Source organism: Ursus americanus, chromosome 24 (genome assembly GCF_024610735.1).
Source record: "Ursus americanus isolate L20-20 chromosome 24, mUrsAme1.1.p, whole genome shotgun sequence".
NCBI lineage: Eukaryota > Metazoa > Chordata > Mammalia > Carnivora > Ursidae > Ursus > Ursus americanus.
In genome coordinates, this window is record NC_142150.1 from 5,907,720 (window position 1) to 5,928,123 (window position 20,404).

General features: G+C 37.8%; 1 protein-coding gene across 50 annotated transcripts in view; it reads right to left on the reverse strand.

The window, feature by feature from the left end:
- The window catches only part of SOX6 (SRY-box transcription factor 6), a 586,648-nt gene that overhangs the window by 196,287 nt on the left and 369,957 nt on the right, over positions 1-20,404 (reverse strand). For all 50 annotated transcript variants that reach the window (XM_087855313.1, XM_087855321.1, XM_087855326.1 and 47 more), the window contains 2 exons: positions 8,567-8,739; positions 5,686-5,754 (listed from right to left, as the gene is read on the reverse strand). In XM_087855313.1, the coding sequence (XP_087711439.1) occupies positions 5,686-5,754; positions 8,567-8,739 (242 nt within the window). The remainder of the gene's footprint in view (positions 1-5,685; positions 5,755-8,566; positions 8,740-20,404) is intronic.

The window sequence follows — 20,404 nt, forward strand, 5'->3', positions numbered from 1 at the left end:
AGTCTAGCATGGCTAAATCGGAGTTTCTAATCCACAGAGAATGTATATTTTTAGCTGGGAAGGCCCTTACTGTTCATGAATTATAGCAGCTTTACCTATTCTTTCTAATTCAGAAACTTCATTATTAAATGTTTGAAGCAAGCTATGGAGCATCTATCATTACTTACAAAGTTAATTAGATTACATAAAAGAAATAATTAGATTTGCATTTTTATCTTGGTTTTAAACTTCCAAAGAAGATCACAACAGCCTGCCTGTGGGCAATTAAAAACAGCATACAGCGGAGAAATAGAGGAGACAGGGTCTGTTTTTCCTGGCTAATTCATGATTGAAGATAGAATTACAAAATATTTTAAGGGCTTGCTGAAGCTGGGGGCTAATCCTAGACTTCTAAGCTTTGTTTATAACTCTCATTTCATTGCAAGAGAGTATCAGATACATGCACAGTGCCAATAGTAGTATCAAATTACTTCCAGTGGGTTTCTTTAGTCCTGTTCAGGGGCTGTTGGAAGGAGAGTCGTTACCTGATCAATAACACAAAAAAGAAGTATTGGCTAGAGCCAAAACAGGAGCACTGTAATTGCTTTTTGTTTATCAATGCTAAATACAATTAACAGAGATACAACGTAAGACAGAGGGACTCCGTGAGACTGGAGGGCTCCTGACTTTCACCAGGCTCATTGTTGGCTCCTGCAGCCCTCTCCAAAAGACAATAAATGCCAAGGTCCGGCTCTTAAAATTAGAGGTCACTTAGATACTTAATGATGAAGCATATCCTCAAATATATATCTATTATTATTATCCTAGCAAAAAATTAATTAACCAGGTCATACAGGCCATGAAGGCTAATGTACAAAGTAATTATTTCTGATCGTTAGACAACTACTTCACATAAAAAGGTAGTCCTTATTCTGCTCAGCAGATACCTGAATTGCCTATAGTTAATCATATTGAAGGAAACAAAAGGCAAGGTTTATCTCCTTAAAAGGTGAGAGTACATCTCAAATTATTCTGTTTAATGGTTTAAGAACAATCACCTCCTTTCTTATAATATCAGCATCTCTCCTGGTTAGCAGACAGGAAGAAGAAGAACGCGTATCGAATGGTGCTCTATCACATGAAAAACACACAGACACACACAAAATATTGAAAAGCACACAGGCATATATTATAGTCAAAATAGAAAATACCATGCATGAAAAATATGGGTATACTCTCAAGAGCAGAGTGAAGCTTCGGAAAGGAGAAAAACACTTGTAAATAAGCAGCCTGTATTACAGCATTTAAAATAGAAAGCTTTCGGATGAGACAAAGAGTATGTGGAAAGCAGCAGCGATGGCATTTAGTTCAGGCCTTCCACAGATGAAGTTTGCCATCTAATGCATGTGTTAAATGATGAAGAAATGGCAATGAATATTGCACATTCATCAATAAAGATTAAAATTCATAAAGATTAACAAAAAACTAAGAATTACAAGTTTCACAAATATACTAAAAAAGGCTTGTATGGATGAATTCACTAAATCGTTGGCTCTGGCTCAGGAAGCCAAATGCCCAAATAATCCCCCAACCAGCCAGCCCAATGTTAGGAGACCAGCGTGGTTCCATCAGTGATGTGAGGCGAGGACACTGCCTCTATAGCACACAATATAAGCCACTTGAATATCTCTTAAGGTTGGGGTTTGAAGAGATGCGAATAAGGAGGTAACACCGTTCATGTCTGGAAAAGTAAGTTTCTCACCAAGATACCTTCATGAGCTGAATTCTCTTCCAAAGGTTAAGTTTTAGCAACAAAATGCCATCATTAAATGTGTTCCTAGTAATGTGCTATTGAAACCAAAGAACGTGGTACGTTGTGTCCATGAAGACTATCTTCTCTAGATTCAAGAACCATGACATGGTCAACTGAGGTTGGATAAATAAATTTATGGATGGATCAAGAAAGCAGGATTTATAAAGTATTTTCTCCTTTGAGAAAGGAGACTAGCCTTCAATTTAGTAGTTGATTAAAACACTGTACATATACTTTGATACGTCCAATGGATTAAAAGTGGATTTTGTTTACTGGTCAACATAACTCATAAACAAAATGCTTCAAAAGACTGGCTAAGATACTCTAGTGCAGCAGTGGGGAACAAGGAAGATGATATTACTGAAGCAGTCATCTGTCTTTTGGAATTAAAGCACGACAACCGACATTCCCAATTCCAAGGACCCATATTCCATCATCTATTATTTTGGCTTTCCATAGACTTGATGAAAACTATGCTATTTCTGTCCGGGAAATATCAAGAATGTCTAACTTTTTCTGGGCTCTATATCGGGGGAATTACTTAATATGAAACAAATTAGAGGAACCACCATTTTCCCCAAAGCACAAACAGAGGGATTTGAATTCACTAAGCAAACAGCCTCCTAAAAGATCTGTTAATATTAAAGCATTTTAATAATCATTTAAAGTTATTACCCTGATTTTTTAATGGCAAAAATTGACTCATCAAAAATATAAAAACATTGGTTCACAAAAATCATTCATCTTACTTTGTAAACAGGGCTTACATGGTATCTCTTTCAAAATTTAGTTAGAATTTACTAAGGCAAAATTATGTCAAAAATTATATTTATGGAAGAAAAAATGTATAAATGAAATGGTTTTTAACTACATATTTACGTTTTGAATGATTTCACATAAAATAAGCATGGGACTTTTACAATACTGTCTTCATCATGCCTTTTTCTATCTCTAAGGGAAAATCCTGCTTTTCAATTTGTGTAAACCATTCAGGTTTTCATTTGTTTCGATTATAATAGGCCCAGATGTGTTGGTGTGTGGTTATTATAAGAGGTTAGACACTCTTCCCTTCCTTTCTATTACAGCTTGCAAATTCCGAAACAACAAGACTGATTCACAAGTCAACATTCTGAACTAGAAGTAGAGGGCAATCTTGAATGTAACCACCTGATACTCATGATCCATAGCCAATTGCCATGGCTCCATCTTGCTGACCATGTTAGCTAACAGATTCTAGGACTCCAGATTTAAAAAGAAGAAAGAAGGTCAAACTTGCTCAAATGGTCTCTGTATACATTTGCTTTCAGAAGAAGGTTTTGTGCTCACCTTATTTTACTCTTTGTTCTGGTTGCTTTCAAAAGGGAGAATGTTTCTTACATGATACAAAAGTGTTTGAGGCATCTCTTAAAGCTCATATTTTGCTCAAAAAGAATACTAAAATTAGCCCAACAATAATCTCTTCTAAATTTGATCATGACTATAGGTTGTCAAACACCATATTTGAAAATACAGTTAGCCCATCCCCCTTCCCCCCCAAAAAAACCAAAAAAAACCCACCTAAATGTCTGAATATCAGATACCTGCTTCGTAAGTGTCAGAGATGAATATGTTTTGTGTAAGGAGTGTTTTTCAGCATTTGAAAAATTCTTTGAATGGTCTATACTGATAAGATAACTACTGACAAGATATGAAGTAACGCAGTGGCTCAGGACAGTATGAACTATAAATACAGATTATTGCTCCCTGTTATTTTTTAAAATATGAATTCTTATTACAAAGATTCCTATATTTCTAAAATGAATGCAACTCTGACACTTTTGAATCTCTCTGATTTTATCATTTGTGCAGCTGAGATCAAGTGCTGATTAGCTTCAATTTTTAAAAACTTAAACAATAAGAAATACCCACAATTTTAAAAGCAATTAAACTTCTATTAGAAAACTGGAAAAAACGATTTTCCTATCTTCTCAAACTGAACATTCTGATGAATAATATTTTAACATCACTTTCTATAGTTTCTGGAAAAAAGGCATCAATTTCATGTAGTAAAGTTATAACTATAAAATCATATGCAATCAGTAAATACTAATAATATTTCATAAAAATGCTCTGAACTGATTCGGTTGCTATTCATCTGACATCCTCAGTACCACAAAGCAAACATCAATTAAGACAGCCACTTCATACAAACAACAGTGGACTAAGAAGTGAAGCACATTCAAAATAAATAAAGAAGTAAATAATAAAGATGTAGTAAAAACATTAACAATAAGTAACTGATAAATCAGGGAACATCTCAGGAAACTTCTTCCATTCCTGCTTTACAAATAGGAGAAAGAGAGAGAACTAAATGATCAGGTTATTTAACACCTACTGAGTTCTTAGAGAGGAATCTAGAGAAAAATGTAGGAAACCACAGGCTAAAAATCTTGACCTTAGCAGTAGGAGATACACTGAAAATTCTAATAAGGGCAGAACCAAGGAACACCTGGACAGTTATTTAATTAAGGATCTCAGCATGGGTCATAAAAGAGATATCAGGATGAGAAATTATTCCAAGATTTAATTGTAAAGGCTGACTGTCAAAGATGCCAGAGACATTCCATCCCCTCTGTAGTTGGACTCTTTATTTGGAAACATATACACTTGCGTAGGGAAGACAGAATCAGAATGAATTAAACAACAATGAAGACACTGGCTAAAGCGTCTGAGTGAAGATAACTGGACAAAATGCCAAACGAGGTACAGGGATTTCCTTGGGCACCAAGCTGGTACTTTAAATGGAACACCAAGGATGATTACCGAATGAAGAAGGGCTTTATGTTAAAATCACTGGCTTTCACCAATGAAAGAGTAGAAGAGTAAACTATGACTTTATGCGAATGATTTTTTAAAAATACAGGAAGGTGTAATATTAAACTCAAGCAAAGGAATACTATAATTCACAATATACTGCCCCAACTAGGCTGCAACACAGATCGCAGAGGTTAGAAAACATCCACAGCAACCAAGAGAAAGCACAGAGGCCGTGGCAGGTAGACAGAAATCTGGGATGAGTATTCCTCAGGATTAATCACCAGACAACCACGTCTGTATTCTAAGGTTTTCTAGAAGTCACATACCTGTGTTCCTTTTCAAAAATGGAGGCCACTTCCCTTACCTATCCCAGAGAGCTGTTAGTTACATTAACCATCAAGTGTCTAAAGGAATGCCAGAAATCAGAATTCCTTCCCAGGCCATTGTAAGCATGATCTGTGTACCGCGTTACACTGCCACAACAAAGAAGGGATTTTAAAAATTGGGTTACAATTACATGGGAACAAGTTTTTCTTCCGTTCTAGACTATAAGCTCCTTGAAGACACATCATTATTCATTGATCTTTCTATTCCCCTCAGCACCCAGCAGAAATGCAGAGAATATTTATTAAAGACCAAATTAATCATTACCAATCTTTTCCCGGGTCGTAAGACTCTTCTCATAACTGACCCAATCAGACTGTCCTAACCAACAAATAAGCATCAGCTTCTCCCTGTGATACCATTAGGTGGTAAAATACAAAGCAGAAAGGGGTCTGTGGCAATAAACACAGCACGTGTGTGCTACCTTTGAAACCATTTAGGTTTCCACTGGGTGAGTGTCGGGCGAATGGCAGAAGGAAAATGAGATAAGGTTTATTGTGTGTACCCTCACGTCCGAAAAGAATGCTTAGACCACCACGTGGTCGTGGTCGATGTTTCCTACACCCACGTCTACAATTGTATACAACATCCTTGAGTAACAGCCCTATTGGTGCTGTTGACGAGAGAGGGGCACATTTGCAGCATTTTAAATTCCATTTGCAAGGAGGAAAGTATCTAAGTACAATCAGCCGAGAGTAATAAAATACACTGACCTGGATCTGTTGCTGCAGGAGATTAATTTTGTGCTGCTGCTGCAGAAGTTGCTGCTGTTGTCTTGCAATCTATCAGAAATAAAGTTTCGTTAAGTTCAAATGAAATGCCTGCACCTTTGCCATTACCCCAGGTATCTCTCTCGGAATGACAAGAATGCTTTACTGCACTTCTGCGTGAAAGAGTTCCTATAAAATGAGAGAGGCAGACTTAGTAAGTTGGAGAAAATGAAAAATTTCAAACAGGTGCCACCTCTCTGCTTACCCCCTAAATCTTTCTCTGTAGGTGAACAGTACCCCTTGTATGACACTTGTGAGCAGTTCATCCATATCGGCACTGGTCATCTGGAAAGAATGGGAACGTCGAAATCTGATCTTTGGAGAATAAAGACAGGAAGACTGGCTACAGTTTTCTCAAGAGCTTAATTTGGATGTAAAAAGTAAAATCTGTAAGCATTACAGATTACTTGTGGTCTACTTTGGTGAAACCTTTTCTGAAGGAAAGATTTCCAGAACTGATAAAATTTAGAAATATTGTCAAAGGAGTGCCAAAAAAGCAGCAAAAAAAAAAAAAATCTTCTTGTTGTTGTTGTGGCTGTCACATGTACAAAGCACTTTTTAAAAACAAAATTTAATATTTATCCTTTTGAGGGTAATATGTTAATTTTAAAATTCAGGATCCACACACAAATTGTACATTCCCTTTCTTCATCCAACAATCAAATTCAACACATGAACATGTCATCTGGTCTATAAAAAGAAATATTACCCACTTAATACAAGTCCTACTGAGGACTGAATCTGCCCCTCGGAAGAGCAAACAACTTCTTCAGCATAATGGTATTTGCTATAAAACATGAGTTAGGCATCAGGCTGTCTATTGCCTCAAAAGCTGGAGCCCCGGGAGATGCCCCTTATGAGAACACACTGAGTGCCCACAGAGGAAGCCAGATGGAAAAGTGGCCAGAGACTACTTAGAAGGACTTGGTTTAGTAATGCCCTATAGGCAAGAGTTATGGTTTTTTCCTTCCTATTTCTTCTCCTTCCAAAAGCCTATATTCTAGAATGGGCCATCTTGGAAGTAGAAAAATGAATACGGATCAGCCCTCAGCTGTGTATTTCTTGAGTGTTTTTGATGCTTCAGCCTAGAGCAGAGGGAAACACCCAAATCCCATTTCACTCAGCCCAAGATAACAAAAAATAGCAGTCTACTCCCAAATGTTGCTTTGTGGTTTCTGGTGATGACTGGCTCATACTGGAACTCATGATAAAGCTGCCCCTATCACAGGCTAGAGTTTGAGAGATGGGACCACTCCTTCCCAAAGTTTTTTAAGCAAAATGGAAACAGTGTCTAATCAGATCGGAAAGGCCCAGTCTGCTTGTCACCATTCAAATCAGAAATGGACAACTCGGCAACTCTAGGTAGAGATGCTGGATCGTCTGAATATTTATTTCCTCTTAGCAAACCAGTGAAATACTACTAGGCATCTAATATTGATGGTCCCTCCTAAATGATAAAGTGCTGCATAGAAATGCATCCACAACACCACAGTGCAATTACTATCATCCACTCTAGACGTATGGGTTTGACACAGTGAAGTATGGTACATAAGCACCATGTGGCTCAAATTCTGAATTTTATTTGCCAATCGGTTGAGCTACATGCTCGCTTCATTGAGCATGACAACCTAGTTTTAAGTGTCATTTAATTTTCATTTTGAAATATAATTACAAAGTGTTCACTGTAAGATATCACTCGTCTGCAAATGTGTCAAGATTAATTTGTGCTAGCTTATTCACAAGTGTCAATAGTTAATTACTGTGTCATCTCTGGATGGCTAAATGACATTCTAACTTCTGATTTTTTACAGTGTTCCTTTATGTTATTTTCCATTAGGGGCTGAGTCCATATTCCTACATGTGGGCAAATATTCAAGCATATAAAATACCAGACGTCACAACTCATTAAAATCAACAGAGCATATATTGCTCTATATACCCCTATAAAATACATTTAACTGAAAAGATAATTCCAGTAATAATGTCAGATTCCTAAAAACCGCACATTAATTTGGGTCCGTCTGATCTAAAGCATCAGGGACTTACTCTACAGGATCATTGTTGTTAGATTAATGTACTCGTATGAGACAGGAAAAACATTGGAGAGAGTGATTTACTTTTGAAAAGATATACACTTAAACTTTGATATTTTTTCTTCTTTCTCACATTTAAATCAATGAAATCAAATTCTTGGAGGAGCCATGTACTAATTTGTTTTCAATGATTTACCTATGCTATAAATAGAGTGACCATATAATTTATGTAATATATCATTCAAACCAGGACAACTTCTGCAGGAGGAATGGGGGGTTACTAATAATTACTCTGGAAAACAGTCCTTAGCCAGGGCTATTCTGGGAAAACTGAGACCTATGGTCACCTTAGCTTTAAAGTCAGAGAAAATCTTTGGACCAGTAAGCTTAAAGATCCCCAAAGTTTTTCTAGACCAGGACCCTCCTTTTCTGGATGAGAGGAGTAACGCCTGGAGGGAAGCAACTTACTCTTGGTTAAGCTTGGAATAACTCTTGGTTAACACAGGAATACATGTGATGCCTATGTGAGTAATCCCTAAGTAATTAATCAAATCCAAATGTTCTGGAACAGTGTTACCACTTCAGTTATGCCCAGTTGCTATGATGCCTTTCTTTGTCCTCCGCATATCACCTCAGTATTCTTGAAGACCCTGGATTTTTAGAAGGCTTCTTCCTTTCTTTCCTTCTTTTTTTTAGGAATGCTTATGACAAATAAACCAATCAATGTGATTACTCGCGGAGCTTGGCACATTCCACAGCCCCAGTTCATCAGCTCCTTTTGCAGGGCTCACCTGTTCTTGCTGCTGGCGAGCAAGGTCCATTTGCTGTCGTTGTTTCTCAATTTGTGAGGCTGCCAGTTTTTTCTGTTCGTCGTGCGCTGCCAGGAGCTGCTCCCGTAAACTGATCAGCTGGGTAATCATAGTAGAGAGCTGCCGTTCTTTTTCTGCCAGGCTTTCAGGTGTACCTAAAATGGAAGTGAGAAGATATCTCACAAGTTTGAGAAAAGTCTGAATGAATTGGGGAAAGGGGGGAGGGCAGATTAAGAAAGGGACTACCCTAAGGCGTTTAAAGATCTGGGACAGTGACTGGAGGTTACTGTGAGCGTAGGAACACTACAGAATATCAATGGAACGAACACCAGAGTTAGTCATCGCCCCTGCCAAGAAAAAGTATTATCACTAGTAAAATTCTCACTCTTCCCTCTTGATCTTTAAAACAAAACAAAAAGCAGAACTACTCCTCCCCTCACCCTTTTATCATATTCCTCCTCTCCCTCCCCTTACCCCTACCGAATCTATCCGATCAAGCTAGGAAAACTATGATATTTAATACCAAAGATAGAAAGTATAGGTTGTGTTAATATTCCACAATGCTAGTTTTCTCTACCCTCAGTGACTAATAGAGGATCTAAGACATAGTAGGTGCTTAATAAGTGTTATTTAAGGAATTTTCCAATCATTGCTCTCATAAAACTTTTCTATTGCATAAAGACCTATCTCTGGAGTCAGGAGTTGTTCTCTTGGCCATGGAATGAATTCTACAGAGAGAGGGGGAAAACAAACCTGCCTTGCCTCAGGTAAGAAAGGATTGAATCTCCTTTTTCCCCCGTGAGGAGATCAAGCTAAAGTTCTCAAGTTCATCCTTAAAGGGAACAATGTTGCTTGGAGGGCTCCTTCACCCCTTTGTCATTTGTCATTCTTCAAAGGCAAAAAAACACGTTCGAGGTTGAAAAGGTTATGCATAAGGATGTGCTGTTTAATGACTATGATGTCGCCGAACACTTATGGTATGCACTAATGGTGCTGCACAGTCTTTTTATGGGCGAATTGCACAGCTCTCCTAAGTAAAGGGTACAGAATCCTTTTGTGAATCTAAATTAGAGTATTTACCACAGCATAAGATAAGAATTTCAACCCACTGTATTTGAGCTACAGGTTTCATTATGAAGAAATGATCTATGATTTGAAAGCTTTTCAGAGAGATGCCACCAGCTGTCAAAGGGGACAAAGATTGCCAATTTGTGTGTGTGTGTGTGTGTGTGAAAGAGGAGACTTCCAATCTCCTCATGAAACCCCCCTTATTCCTGCTAAGAAAGCACCGGGAAAATCTGAGAAACTAAAAATATTTCAATTAGCAGTGGTCTTATCTTCCGAGTGGCCCCATGGACAAAGGGAGCCTTCAGAGGAGGCGGGCGAGTATTTGCTAGCATTTGACTCCCAGAAGGTAAAACTGATGTCAGCAGAGAAGTTACGATGCTTAGGACTACCTTGGAGTTTGTGATGCCAATTCAAGTCCTTAAAAAATAAAAAAACAAACAAACTGTCAATATCCCATATCCTTAAAGATTCACTGAGTTGAAAGATGGCCTAAAATCAAAATTAGAAGAAAAATAAGATAGTGAGATGATGTTAGAAAATGTGTTCTACTGATAAAGGCACAAATACTGTGTCCAGCTGTTCTTTCCAGCTACTGGAATTAATTTGTTTTAATGAGTTTTTATTTCAGCAATAGGAATTTCAGCTTGGTAAAAAAGAACTTCTTGATCTAGAAATATTAAAATACAAAAGCAGGTTCCCAGAAGGAATCATAAAATTTCTTCAAAATTGCAACAAGCTCAATTAATGCAAATGTTAATATATATAAGAATGAGAAAACACAAAATAAATATAAGGTATATTTATTTACTCATTTTATTCATTTCTCATTGAAAGAAAAATACTTCTGAATGGCAGCTATGTGTCAGGTATTGTATAGAACTAAGGATACTGACACCATGGCAAGAAAAAGCAGACAGAATTCCCTACTCTTGTGCACTTTGTAGTCCAAAGTGGGGAGACATCTTAATCAAGAAATCACACATATAAGTGTAAACTACAACTAAAAAAGAATTACAAAATGATAGGTATTTGGGGGAAAGTTTAACCAAGTCTGGGAGGCCCAAATGTAAGAAAGATAGACTGAAAAAGTAACAAATTAACAGGAAGATGAACAGAGTTAACTAGTCAAAGAGTTGGAGGGTGGTCAAGGAGCTTTTCAGCAGAAACAAAATAGGCAAAAGCCCTGAGATGGTGGGGGAGGGGAAGTTCCAGTGTATTCCAGAAGTTGAAAAAAGATAGCAAAATTCGAGCAAGGGAAATTAAAGGAGAGTAGAATACCAGATGAGGTAGGAAAAGTTCACACCATTCAGCTCCTAAAAGACCATGTTTGATAAACTTCACATTTATTCTAAGAATATTTCAAAATCACTACAGTATTTTAGATAAGGGATGAATGATGTGGTCATTCTAGCCTATGGTGTGGGAAATAGTTTGGAAAATTATAAGAATAGATCATTGGGATATATGCACATTTTATTACACATATTTTTGGTAATATTCTGATCTACCTGTAATTTTCTTTCTATACCTATCTATATGCAGTGAGTTAAGAGAAGGCTTATTAGATTCTGGGAAAGTCACTGTACCATAATTCTTGGTAAATAAAGAAGAGCATTCATAAGAAAGTTTGGGCAAAAACCAATACAAGGGTAGGATCCGGTACGTAGATTCCCCAGTAAAGACTGGTAGCTTTTCTCTTCTTCTAGGTTAAACAATGTTGTTTTAACAATCTTCAGTATAGTCTCCTTTCTCCTCTACCCAGGAAACAGAGAAGCTGAGGATAACATATAAATGTCTTCTTAGCTTCTTCTGCTCAAGGTGAAGCCAACAGGTCTATAAACACACTGGTGCTTCCAGTGCTAATACACATGTATATGTGCATTTACAGAATAGCACCATTTAACTGAAGCTTTGTACAAATCACTAATGATATTCAAGCTGTATAATTGTAAAAATTCAGTGACATCTAAATAAACTGTTTAAAAAGCTAGCCAGAGAGCAGTATTTTTAAATGGAAATTTTAGGCATTCATATAAGACTGTCACTATCTTTTCCTTATTTTGAGGAGCACATATATATTTTGAATAGATATGAGCAGCATAATGAATGCAGTTGGAATGACAAGTCTAAAATTCCCCCCTCAATGGAGAATTTATATATCTCTATCTATCTATCTATATCAATTAGTCCCTTATGGGTCAAATTAAGGAGAGATCAATTTACACCATATTACAGCTTATACTCTCTAAATGTGTAGGCCACTTTGTTCCTATATGCGTGGGCGTGTGTGTGTGCGTGGGCGTGTGTGTGTGGGCGTGTGTGTGTGTGTTCCCGCGTGCGCACACGCATGATCATTTTTCTGATCTATACCCATTGTATTTATTCACATATAGTGGTTTAAACCGAGGTATTTAAAACCTGTGGTGCTGGATTTTTGTTTTAATTAACAGCAAATGTTTATGCTGCTGTGATAAAAATAAAATTGAATCTCAATCACATTGATCAACCAACCTGTGAACGCAAGTTTTTTCATCTCAAAAAATACTAGTTTAATTGAATATATAACTTTGCTATGGCAAAAAAGACCAAAAACCAAAAAACACAAAACCCTATAGATAGTCCTTAACTTATCATGGTTCAACTTATAATTTTTTGACTTTATGATGGTGCAAAAGTGGTATGTACCCAGTACAACAGGGAACCATAGTCTCTCCAGATGCTGGCCCGCGACAGAGGCCTGCAGCTCCCGCTCAGTCACTCAATCGTGAGCGCAAACAACTAACGCGCTTCAACCGTACTGCACCGTATGACCATTCTGTTCTTCACTTTCGGTATGGCATTCAATAAATTACATGAGACAGTCAACACTTTATTATAAAATAGTCTTGCTGTTGGATGATTTTGCCCAAGTGTAGGCTAATGTAAATGTTCTGAGCACACTGAAGGGAGCCGGGCTCACTCCCTTAGCTGGATTCGGTGTATTAAATGCATTTTGGACTTAATGATATTTTCAACTGAAGATGGGTTCATCTGGAGTAACTCCATCATAAGTCGAGGAAGACCTGTATGACGGCCAGGGTTGTTGAAAACATAGACAAATTATGGGGCACGGTGGGGCAACCTATATACAGTCCGACTATGTTAATGGCAAAAGACCATATAGAATGCTCTTATGAGGTAACTCAACTCAATGTAAAAAGTCTTGCCTGAAATGATGTTTTGCGTTTTGATAAAATCAACTTGGAAAAAGACGAGCTCAGATCCAGAGGCTCTGCCCAGGCCAGCAGAGGTCATCAGTAGCCCCTCAATGTCATCTGTTCCACATCCTTCAGGCTATCTTAAAATCTCTAAAAAGCATTGCCAGAAAATAGTCTCTCCCACACAAAAACAGAGGTAGTTTCATAAACTGCAAAGAGGGAACCAGCAAAAAAGCTTCTGTACACAGCTTCTCTACAAGTCAATGTGCCTGCTTTTATCCAATATCGCACACAGTGTGCGTCTGACACTCTCCGCTATAAACTGTATCTATTCCCCAACTCCAAAGACAGTGCAGCAGGTTTTTTTTTTTCCATGGGGTCGTCTTTATCCCCAAACCACATCTGTCTTGAGTTTCTCTCAGATTAGTCAGGTGGATCAGTGCTCCCCAGGGCCTGCTCCAGCTGAAGTATTTTAATTTGACTAAACACCTGATTTATTTTATCTCTCCGATGAGAAAGGCAGTTTGTCTTAATAGAGCCTGTCAGCCCACAGCCCCATTCACAGCAATTTACAGGCAGCCAGGGACGCTGGAAGAGAAGAGTGCCGTGATTCTGTATTTTATCCTCCTCCAGAAAGCACCTAAAAGCAGCTATTCACTGCTACTGCATGTGGCATTTTAGAACTGAATTAGCTTTTTATTCAAGTAACTACACTTGTTGTGAATAGCTTATCTGTAAAATTGCTACATTCACTACTGATTTTATTAACCTTTGGCTCTATCACAAAATGGTCCTCAGTTAGGAAAGACCTTTAAAATTGACACATTTTTTTCTTAGGGGCCTTTATTCCAGTGACTTCAGATTTACTGAGTTTGATCCATTGAATTCTTTACCAGTTGTACTTAAAATTTTGAGTCTCAATAGGAAGTCAATAGTGCGTAAATAAGGAAACACTTTTCAAAATGTAAATACAGCAGCAATTTCCCTCATCAAAAGTTTTCAAATACCATCTTTCACTATAACAGTTTCAAAATCAGCCCTCTAGCCCTTTTTGGTCAGAATCTGAAGAACTTGGGAAAAAAGTGAACTAAAATAGGCTCTTTTTTTTTTAACTTTACAAACTATAACTACCTGTCCATAGGCCCAAAACCAACAAAGAAATCTCAAAATTGGGGAGAATTTAGGTAAAATAAAAAGATAACTAGGATAAATCCCTTCTTAATATAGAATGAAAAATTAAAAATAAAAATCAAGTTTAAAATTTAAAGTCTTTTTTTTTCCCCCATCAGCTCATAGAAGTTAGCACCATCATCTGCTAGCTAATTTCCCCCACGGTTACAATCCATGGTGCTAGAAATGAGACTGGGCATCGGGAAGTCACTGAAGACTCCACATCTGGACAAGGCAGGCAGGCACCTTGCAGTACACTTTAGTAAGTAGAGATGGGCTCCACCTCTTTTACAATATTCTCATGCCTAGGACTTTTGCAATGTAAACATTTCACACAGGTCACTGTCTTTATGGTTGTCCCCTGAAAGTGGATCGCAGCTACTGGGGACAACTAAGTTTCTCTAATGAAAAAAAACCAGAAACAAGCACAGCAGTGCAAAGACAGAGAAACTAAGAGAGGGAAGGGAGAGGCTCACTCGAAGAGAAAGCCAAATTAAATTTTGTGAATTTCTTCACACACTTTTTATCTCTTCTTTCTTATGAAATGAAGGGCAATGGTGGTAAAAGACAATGTTTATCAAACCAAATAAAGCTAATATCAACAAATTGCAGTATCTAGAAATGTGTCCTAGGGAATTTAAAATAAGACTTCCACCTGCCCATGCTGTCACTGGATCGCACATTCCTGTAATAAGCTTAATGGGACTTAACAATGAAATGACAGAAGCCTGGTTAAATGACAGTGTTTGTGTTTGGAACGATGGGGAGGGCTGGCAGTGACGCTGGAGTGGAGTTTTGATGGAGATACACTTTTCCACATCAATCCTAGAAAGATTAAAGCACTTAACAGTAATTTCAAAGCAGCGTCAACCAAAGAACTCAGCCAACAATCCAGAAAGATTTTAAATTAAGTTGAAAAGCAAAGCTCTTAAGACTGAATTCCCTGGTTAGTTCTAATTTTTTTTTTTAAATGGACATTGTTTGAGAAGAAAGCCCAAACACAATGCTAGTCATAAAGGAAAGCTGCATTTGATCTTGTCTGCCCACAGGTAACCTGGTTCAAGTGCTGTGCTCCCGCCGCCTCCTCACACATCAGATAGGCTGTGATGTCTGCACTTCACAAGCACAGTCCACCAGTTAGCACTGGCCTTTTTTGATAGAGCCTTCTTCTAAATGTCACAAAATAGGGCAGCAAAAAGTCAACAAAAAATAAATAGGGTGAGCTGGAGAAACTAACAATCTATCAGAAGGTCCCCTGATAAAAGTTACTTTGTGGCGACTGCCTGAGAAAGGAAGCCCTGTCCCAGTGTAACAGCAGCTAATTTGAGTTCTGAATCCAACAGCAGTTTTAAAAGCTTTCTACTCTAAAGGGCCCCAGTGCATCATAAAGATAAAGGATTTCAGTACAAAACCACCACAAAGACCTCTATTATCTTATCAGTCTTTGGTTACAACAGCTGAACCAATATGACTAAATTCTGAATGACTTTTTTCAAAACAGCAAAATACTGGAATTTCTTTGTTTTCTCATCAGTCAGCTATTGTCATTGCTCCCATATGCTACTGTCCATTCCTTAGTAAATAAAAAGTTTAATAAAGGCAGCAATTGTGCTCTTAGGAATCACTTAGGGACCACTATACAGGAAATGTGGCTCATGGACTGAGGTACAGGCTGTTTTTGGTTGTTTCTGGGGAGTTGTTTTGTGTGTGTGTGTGTGTGTGTGTGTGTGTGTGTGTGTGTGTGTGTGTGTTTTCACCAAATGCATGAGAATTTCCTTCCTAAAATGTAAACAACTCTCATTTAAAAAGTCACTAAAATCTATTGTATACAAACAAGACAAGAATACCCAGGAACTCCCTATATTAAGATCAAACTCCCCTGTCTATTCCAGGCACACTCACCTCTCCTTCAGCTTCCTCTCTCTCTAGCTGCAAAAGGAAGTCTATTCCTGGATCAACTGAGGTCTATTCATGTTGCAGATCCCAAAAGAGCAAGAACAATCCATGGAATTCTGCCATCTAGGCTCCTAATCTCACAGCTGGGCCTTCAGCCCGCTGTGCTTTATTAGCCCATTCTTTTGGGATCCGGAAATGAAGGTATCCCGAAACATCCCTCCTTCAGTATGAGACAGGCTGCCTTTACATTACTGTTCTCTTTGGATGATAACTGGTCAATGGCTACATCTCCACAATTCAGACAGAAGAATAGTAATTTCTGGCCTTTCAGAAACATGGAATTCTTTGATCCTTTAGGGGGAAAAAAAAAAAAACTCGAATGAATTTGTTTCAATAATTGCTGTATAGGATTGGTTCTTTCTCAAGAAGCTCCATCAGAATTAGGAGATAGGAAAGGAAAGATGAAGAAAAACAGATCTTATTTAACAAAATATTGTCTTAAATAAGAATTTATATGTTATCTTATTTAATCCTCATCCTAAATGTTGCATTGTTACTTCCATTTCACAGATGAAAAACTAAGCTTTCAAAAAGTAAAGAAACTTGACCAAGTGAGAGCATTGGATTGGATATGAATTCAGGTCTTCTGATTGCTAATCCAAGGAAGTCAGGAGGTGAAGGAAGAGGTATCTTCCCTATGTCAGAGTTAGAATTCATAGCAGGGAATTTCTAAAAGTTAGGAGTAATGCTCTAAGGAACCCAGAATTTTCATGCCACATAAGACTTAGAAATACACAGCTTCTCAGTAAGGCTTTGTTTACAAAATAATTTCAAAAGCTAGGCTAGGCAATTAGACAACCAAAGAGGTGAGCAAATTGAACTGTGACAACTTATAGATGTAAAAACAGATCTTGACTTAAAGTGATATGCCTCCCCGCCTGGCAGTTAAGATCCTCTGCTATGTTTTATTCCCCAAATCCTCTCTCCTCAACAAGCACATGGCCTCCTGGTTCCAAGTCCAAATACAAAGTTTATGCAGACCATAGCATTCCCAAACATTCCAGGTACAAAATTTACAACAGCAATGAAAGGCTGAGAAATACACTCGAATATCCGCACACATCAAGTGTGCTGCTGCCTTGAGGTGCGGCGTGGCTGCAGACGGAGACGGCGAGGTGCTAGGCAAGAGAAGTCACCTGGAGAAGTCTAGGAAGTGTTCCTAGCAAGGACTGAGGGATCTCTCCAATACAACTAAGGCTTAGGACAGTTGCCTGTACAAGCACAACATACTCTTGCCCACTTCCAAGGTGTATTTACAACTTGCCTAGTGTAGATCCAGGGGATCCTTGCGCTAGCCCAATATGCCTCATTGTACAATAATAATTGCTTAGCCTTAGCCGTATGATAAACGGAGAGGAGTACACCTACTTAATCCACCTTCTCGAAACAACTTCACCCAAAGTAGCTGAAGTTCTTTTTGACGTTTTGTTCTTGTTTTTCTTTTTGTTTTTTGTTTTTTTTAAAATACAATGTTCCCTGAGGTCCTTACTAAAATGAAAGAATTTACCTAGGGAAGGATCTACGATACCTTTTGTTCTTTAAGATAGCTCAACCCACTAGCAGCACAAAGCTCTTTTGACCTTTTAGCATAAGACACAAATATCACCATTGTCTGTAGTTGCTTTCCATTACTAATCCAATCTCTCACTCCCCTACTCTCTCCTTTCTCCATCTAATTGTATTTCCTCCAAATTCTAAACTCCTGGTGTTGAGATCTCCCCATTTGGATTCCTGTTTAAACTCCACCAGACCTAGTGTGTGGACCTGAACTCTCAAATATTGGAACTATAGTTTTCCCCAACAGATTGATTTGGCTGGTTCTCCGGCTTTTAGTGGCCTTTTTGGCTCCTCTTTATTGTTTTATTTTTATTTTTTTATTTTTTTAAAGATTTTATTTATTTATTTAACAGAGAGAGAGACAGCCAGGAGAAAGGAAACACAAGCAGGGGGAGTGGCAGAGGAAGAAGCAGGCTCCCAGCGGAGCAGTGAGCCTGATGTGGGGCTCGATCCCAGGACTCCGGGATCACGCCCTGAGCCAAAGGCAGACGCTTAACGACTGAGCCACCCAGGTGCCCCTTTTTGGCTCCTCTTTAAATCCCCCCCCTCACATCTGCCCCTAATTACTTGATTAGCAATCCAGAGAGCCCAGTCCAGATCTCCTTTCTTCCCCCCCCCCCCCCGTATTGTCTGTAGGTATCAGGACATCCCAGTGGACCTGGATGTTGCTAGTGCTAAGAATGTAATGGGAAGGTGTGCTAAAAACTTTACATTAAAACAAACTGAAACAACAACTAAGGGAGATTGCTTATTTGTATTTTTACATAATCACAGATAGTTCACAGATTCTCAAATTATGGTACTGAGTATCTGATCAGATAACTGGCCAGTAATACAGATTCCACCCATTACAAACTCAGATGATGAGTTGGTAGAGGGAAAATGGAAATGGAAATTTCATACTGATTCTGAAATCATGGTTTCTTTGATTGTTCTTTCATAGCTGAATACAGCTGGATGAGTAGCAAATTGATTTCTGGTACAATAGGTGCTATCATCATCTTATTATAAAAACACCTTACATTCAGAGAGCTTTTTTGAAGGTTATCTAATCTGTCCCATGTAAAATCCATAATATTCAGGGCACAAAACTTAAGGAATACCAAAGAAAGGAAGAAAGACAATTAAAACCTCGGTCCAGAAATGATCAAGGGTGTCCCACCACAAGATGGTCTTTAACATGCTAACGTAAACATGAACAAAGGCCCTCTCCTTCTGCCCCTCCCCTCTCACATAAATAAATCTTTTAAAAATATATTTAAAAAATAATAAAATAAAATAAATAAATCTTTAAAAGAAAAGAAAATTCTCTACTCAGAAGCTGTTACACCTATAAATTAAGTTTCAAATTGTACAAAAAAAAATTTCAACACTTTTCTGAACACCAACTGTAACTTAGAAGGTAGAATCAACTGAAAGACTACATAAATTATATAAGCAATTATATAATATATAATTATATAAGCAATTATACAGGAAACAGTTCAGAAGGACTTATATTATTGTATTAACCCTTTCCACCTTCTTCCAATAAAATTGAATTATATGCCAAGATACCATAATCAGAGAACAGGTTCTAGTTCTTAATTGCTGAAAAAAAAAACACTGCCCAAAGAGTTACATACAGTTGATTAGCCAACTCATTCGGCCGTCCATATACCACCAAAGCTTTTTTAGAGGAATGTTTTTAAAATGTATACCCTTTAGTGGACAAAATCCATTTTTCGGTTGAATTTCAAAATTCAATGGGAAAAACAACCCTGACTATATCACTATAGACTGATCCAAGTCAGTGTCTCACAACATTTTAAAGTCTATACCTCCTACCCAGTTTTCTCACACTATATTTTATATACCTACACTCGCCAAGAAGATTTTGTTTAGCTGATTCACCATCTATAGTTTGTTTAAGAAAATAATAGGGGAGCATCTGGGTGGCACAGCGGTTAAGCGTCTGCCTTCGGCTCAGGGCATGATCCCAGCGTTATGGGATTGAGCCCCACATCAGGCTCCTCCGCTATGAGCCTGCTTCTTCCTCTCCCACTCCCCCTGCTTGTGTTCCCTCTCTTGCTGGCTGTCTCTACCTCTGTTGAATAAAAAAAGGAAATCTTTAAATAATAATAATAATAATAATAGGTGTACTAATAAGCTTTAACAAACTACAAGCAACCTCATTTGAGATTTCTGTTCTACTTGTCAAAAACAATTATAATTAAGTTAAATGGGTATTTGCAGTTTGTTTCTCCTATACCCACAAGTTTAAAACAAAGTTGAAAAATTTTAACTACTCATTGACTTTATAAAAACAACACATTCTTACCTGACACATCTTATTGACACATCTATAGTATATCTCTAATCTCTTTTTAAAATGTTGATAGGTTTCTTTCTGTCTAAATATTTATTTTTTTGCTCCTAACCTAATTTTTTTCTTTTTTAAGTTTCTATTCAAATTCCAGTTAGTTAACATATGATGTAATATTAGTTTCAGGTGTACAATATAGTGATTCAAAACTTCCATACAATACCTGGTGCTCATCATGTGCCCTCCTTAATACCCATCACCTATTTTTTAAAATTTTGAATTTAAATTCAATTTAGTTAACATATAGTGTATTATTACTTTCAGGGGTAGAATTTAGTGATTCACCAGTTGCATATAACACCCAGTGCTCATTCCATCAAGTGCCCTCCATAATGCCCATGACCGAATTACCCCATCCCCGCACCCACCTCCCCTCCAGCAACCCTCAGTTGGTTGCCCATAGTCAAGAGTCTCTTATGGTTTGCCTCCCTCTCTCTTTTTACCTTATTTTATTTTCCTTCCCTTCCCCTATGTTCATCTGTTTTGTATCTTAAATTCCACATATGA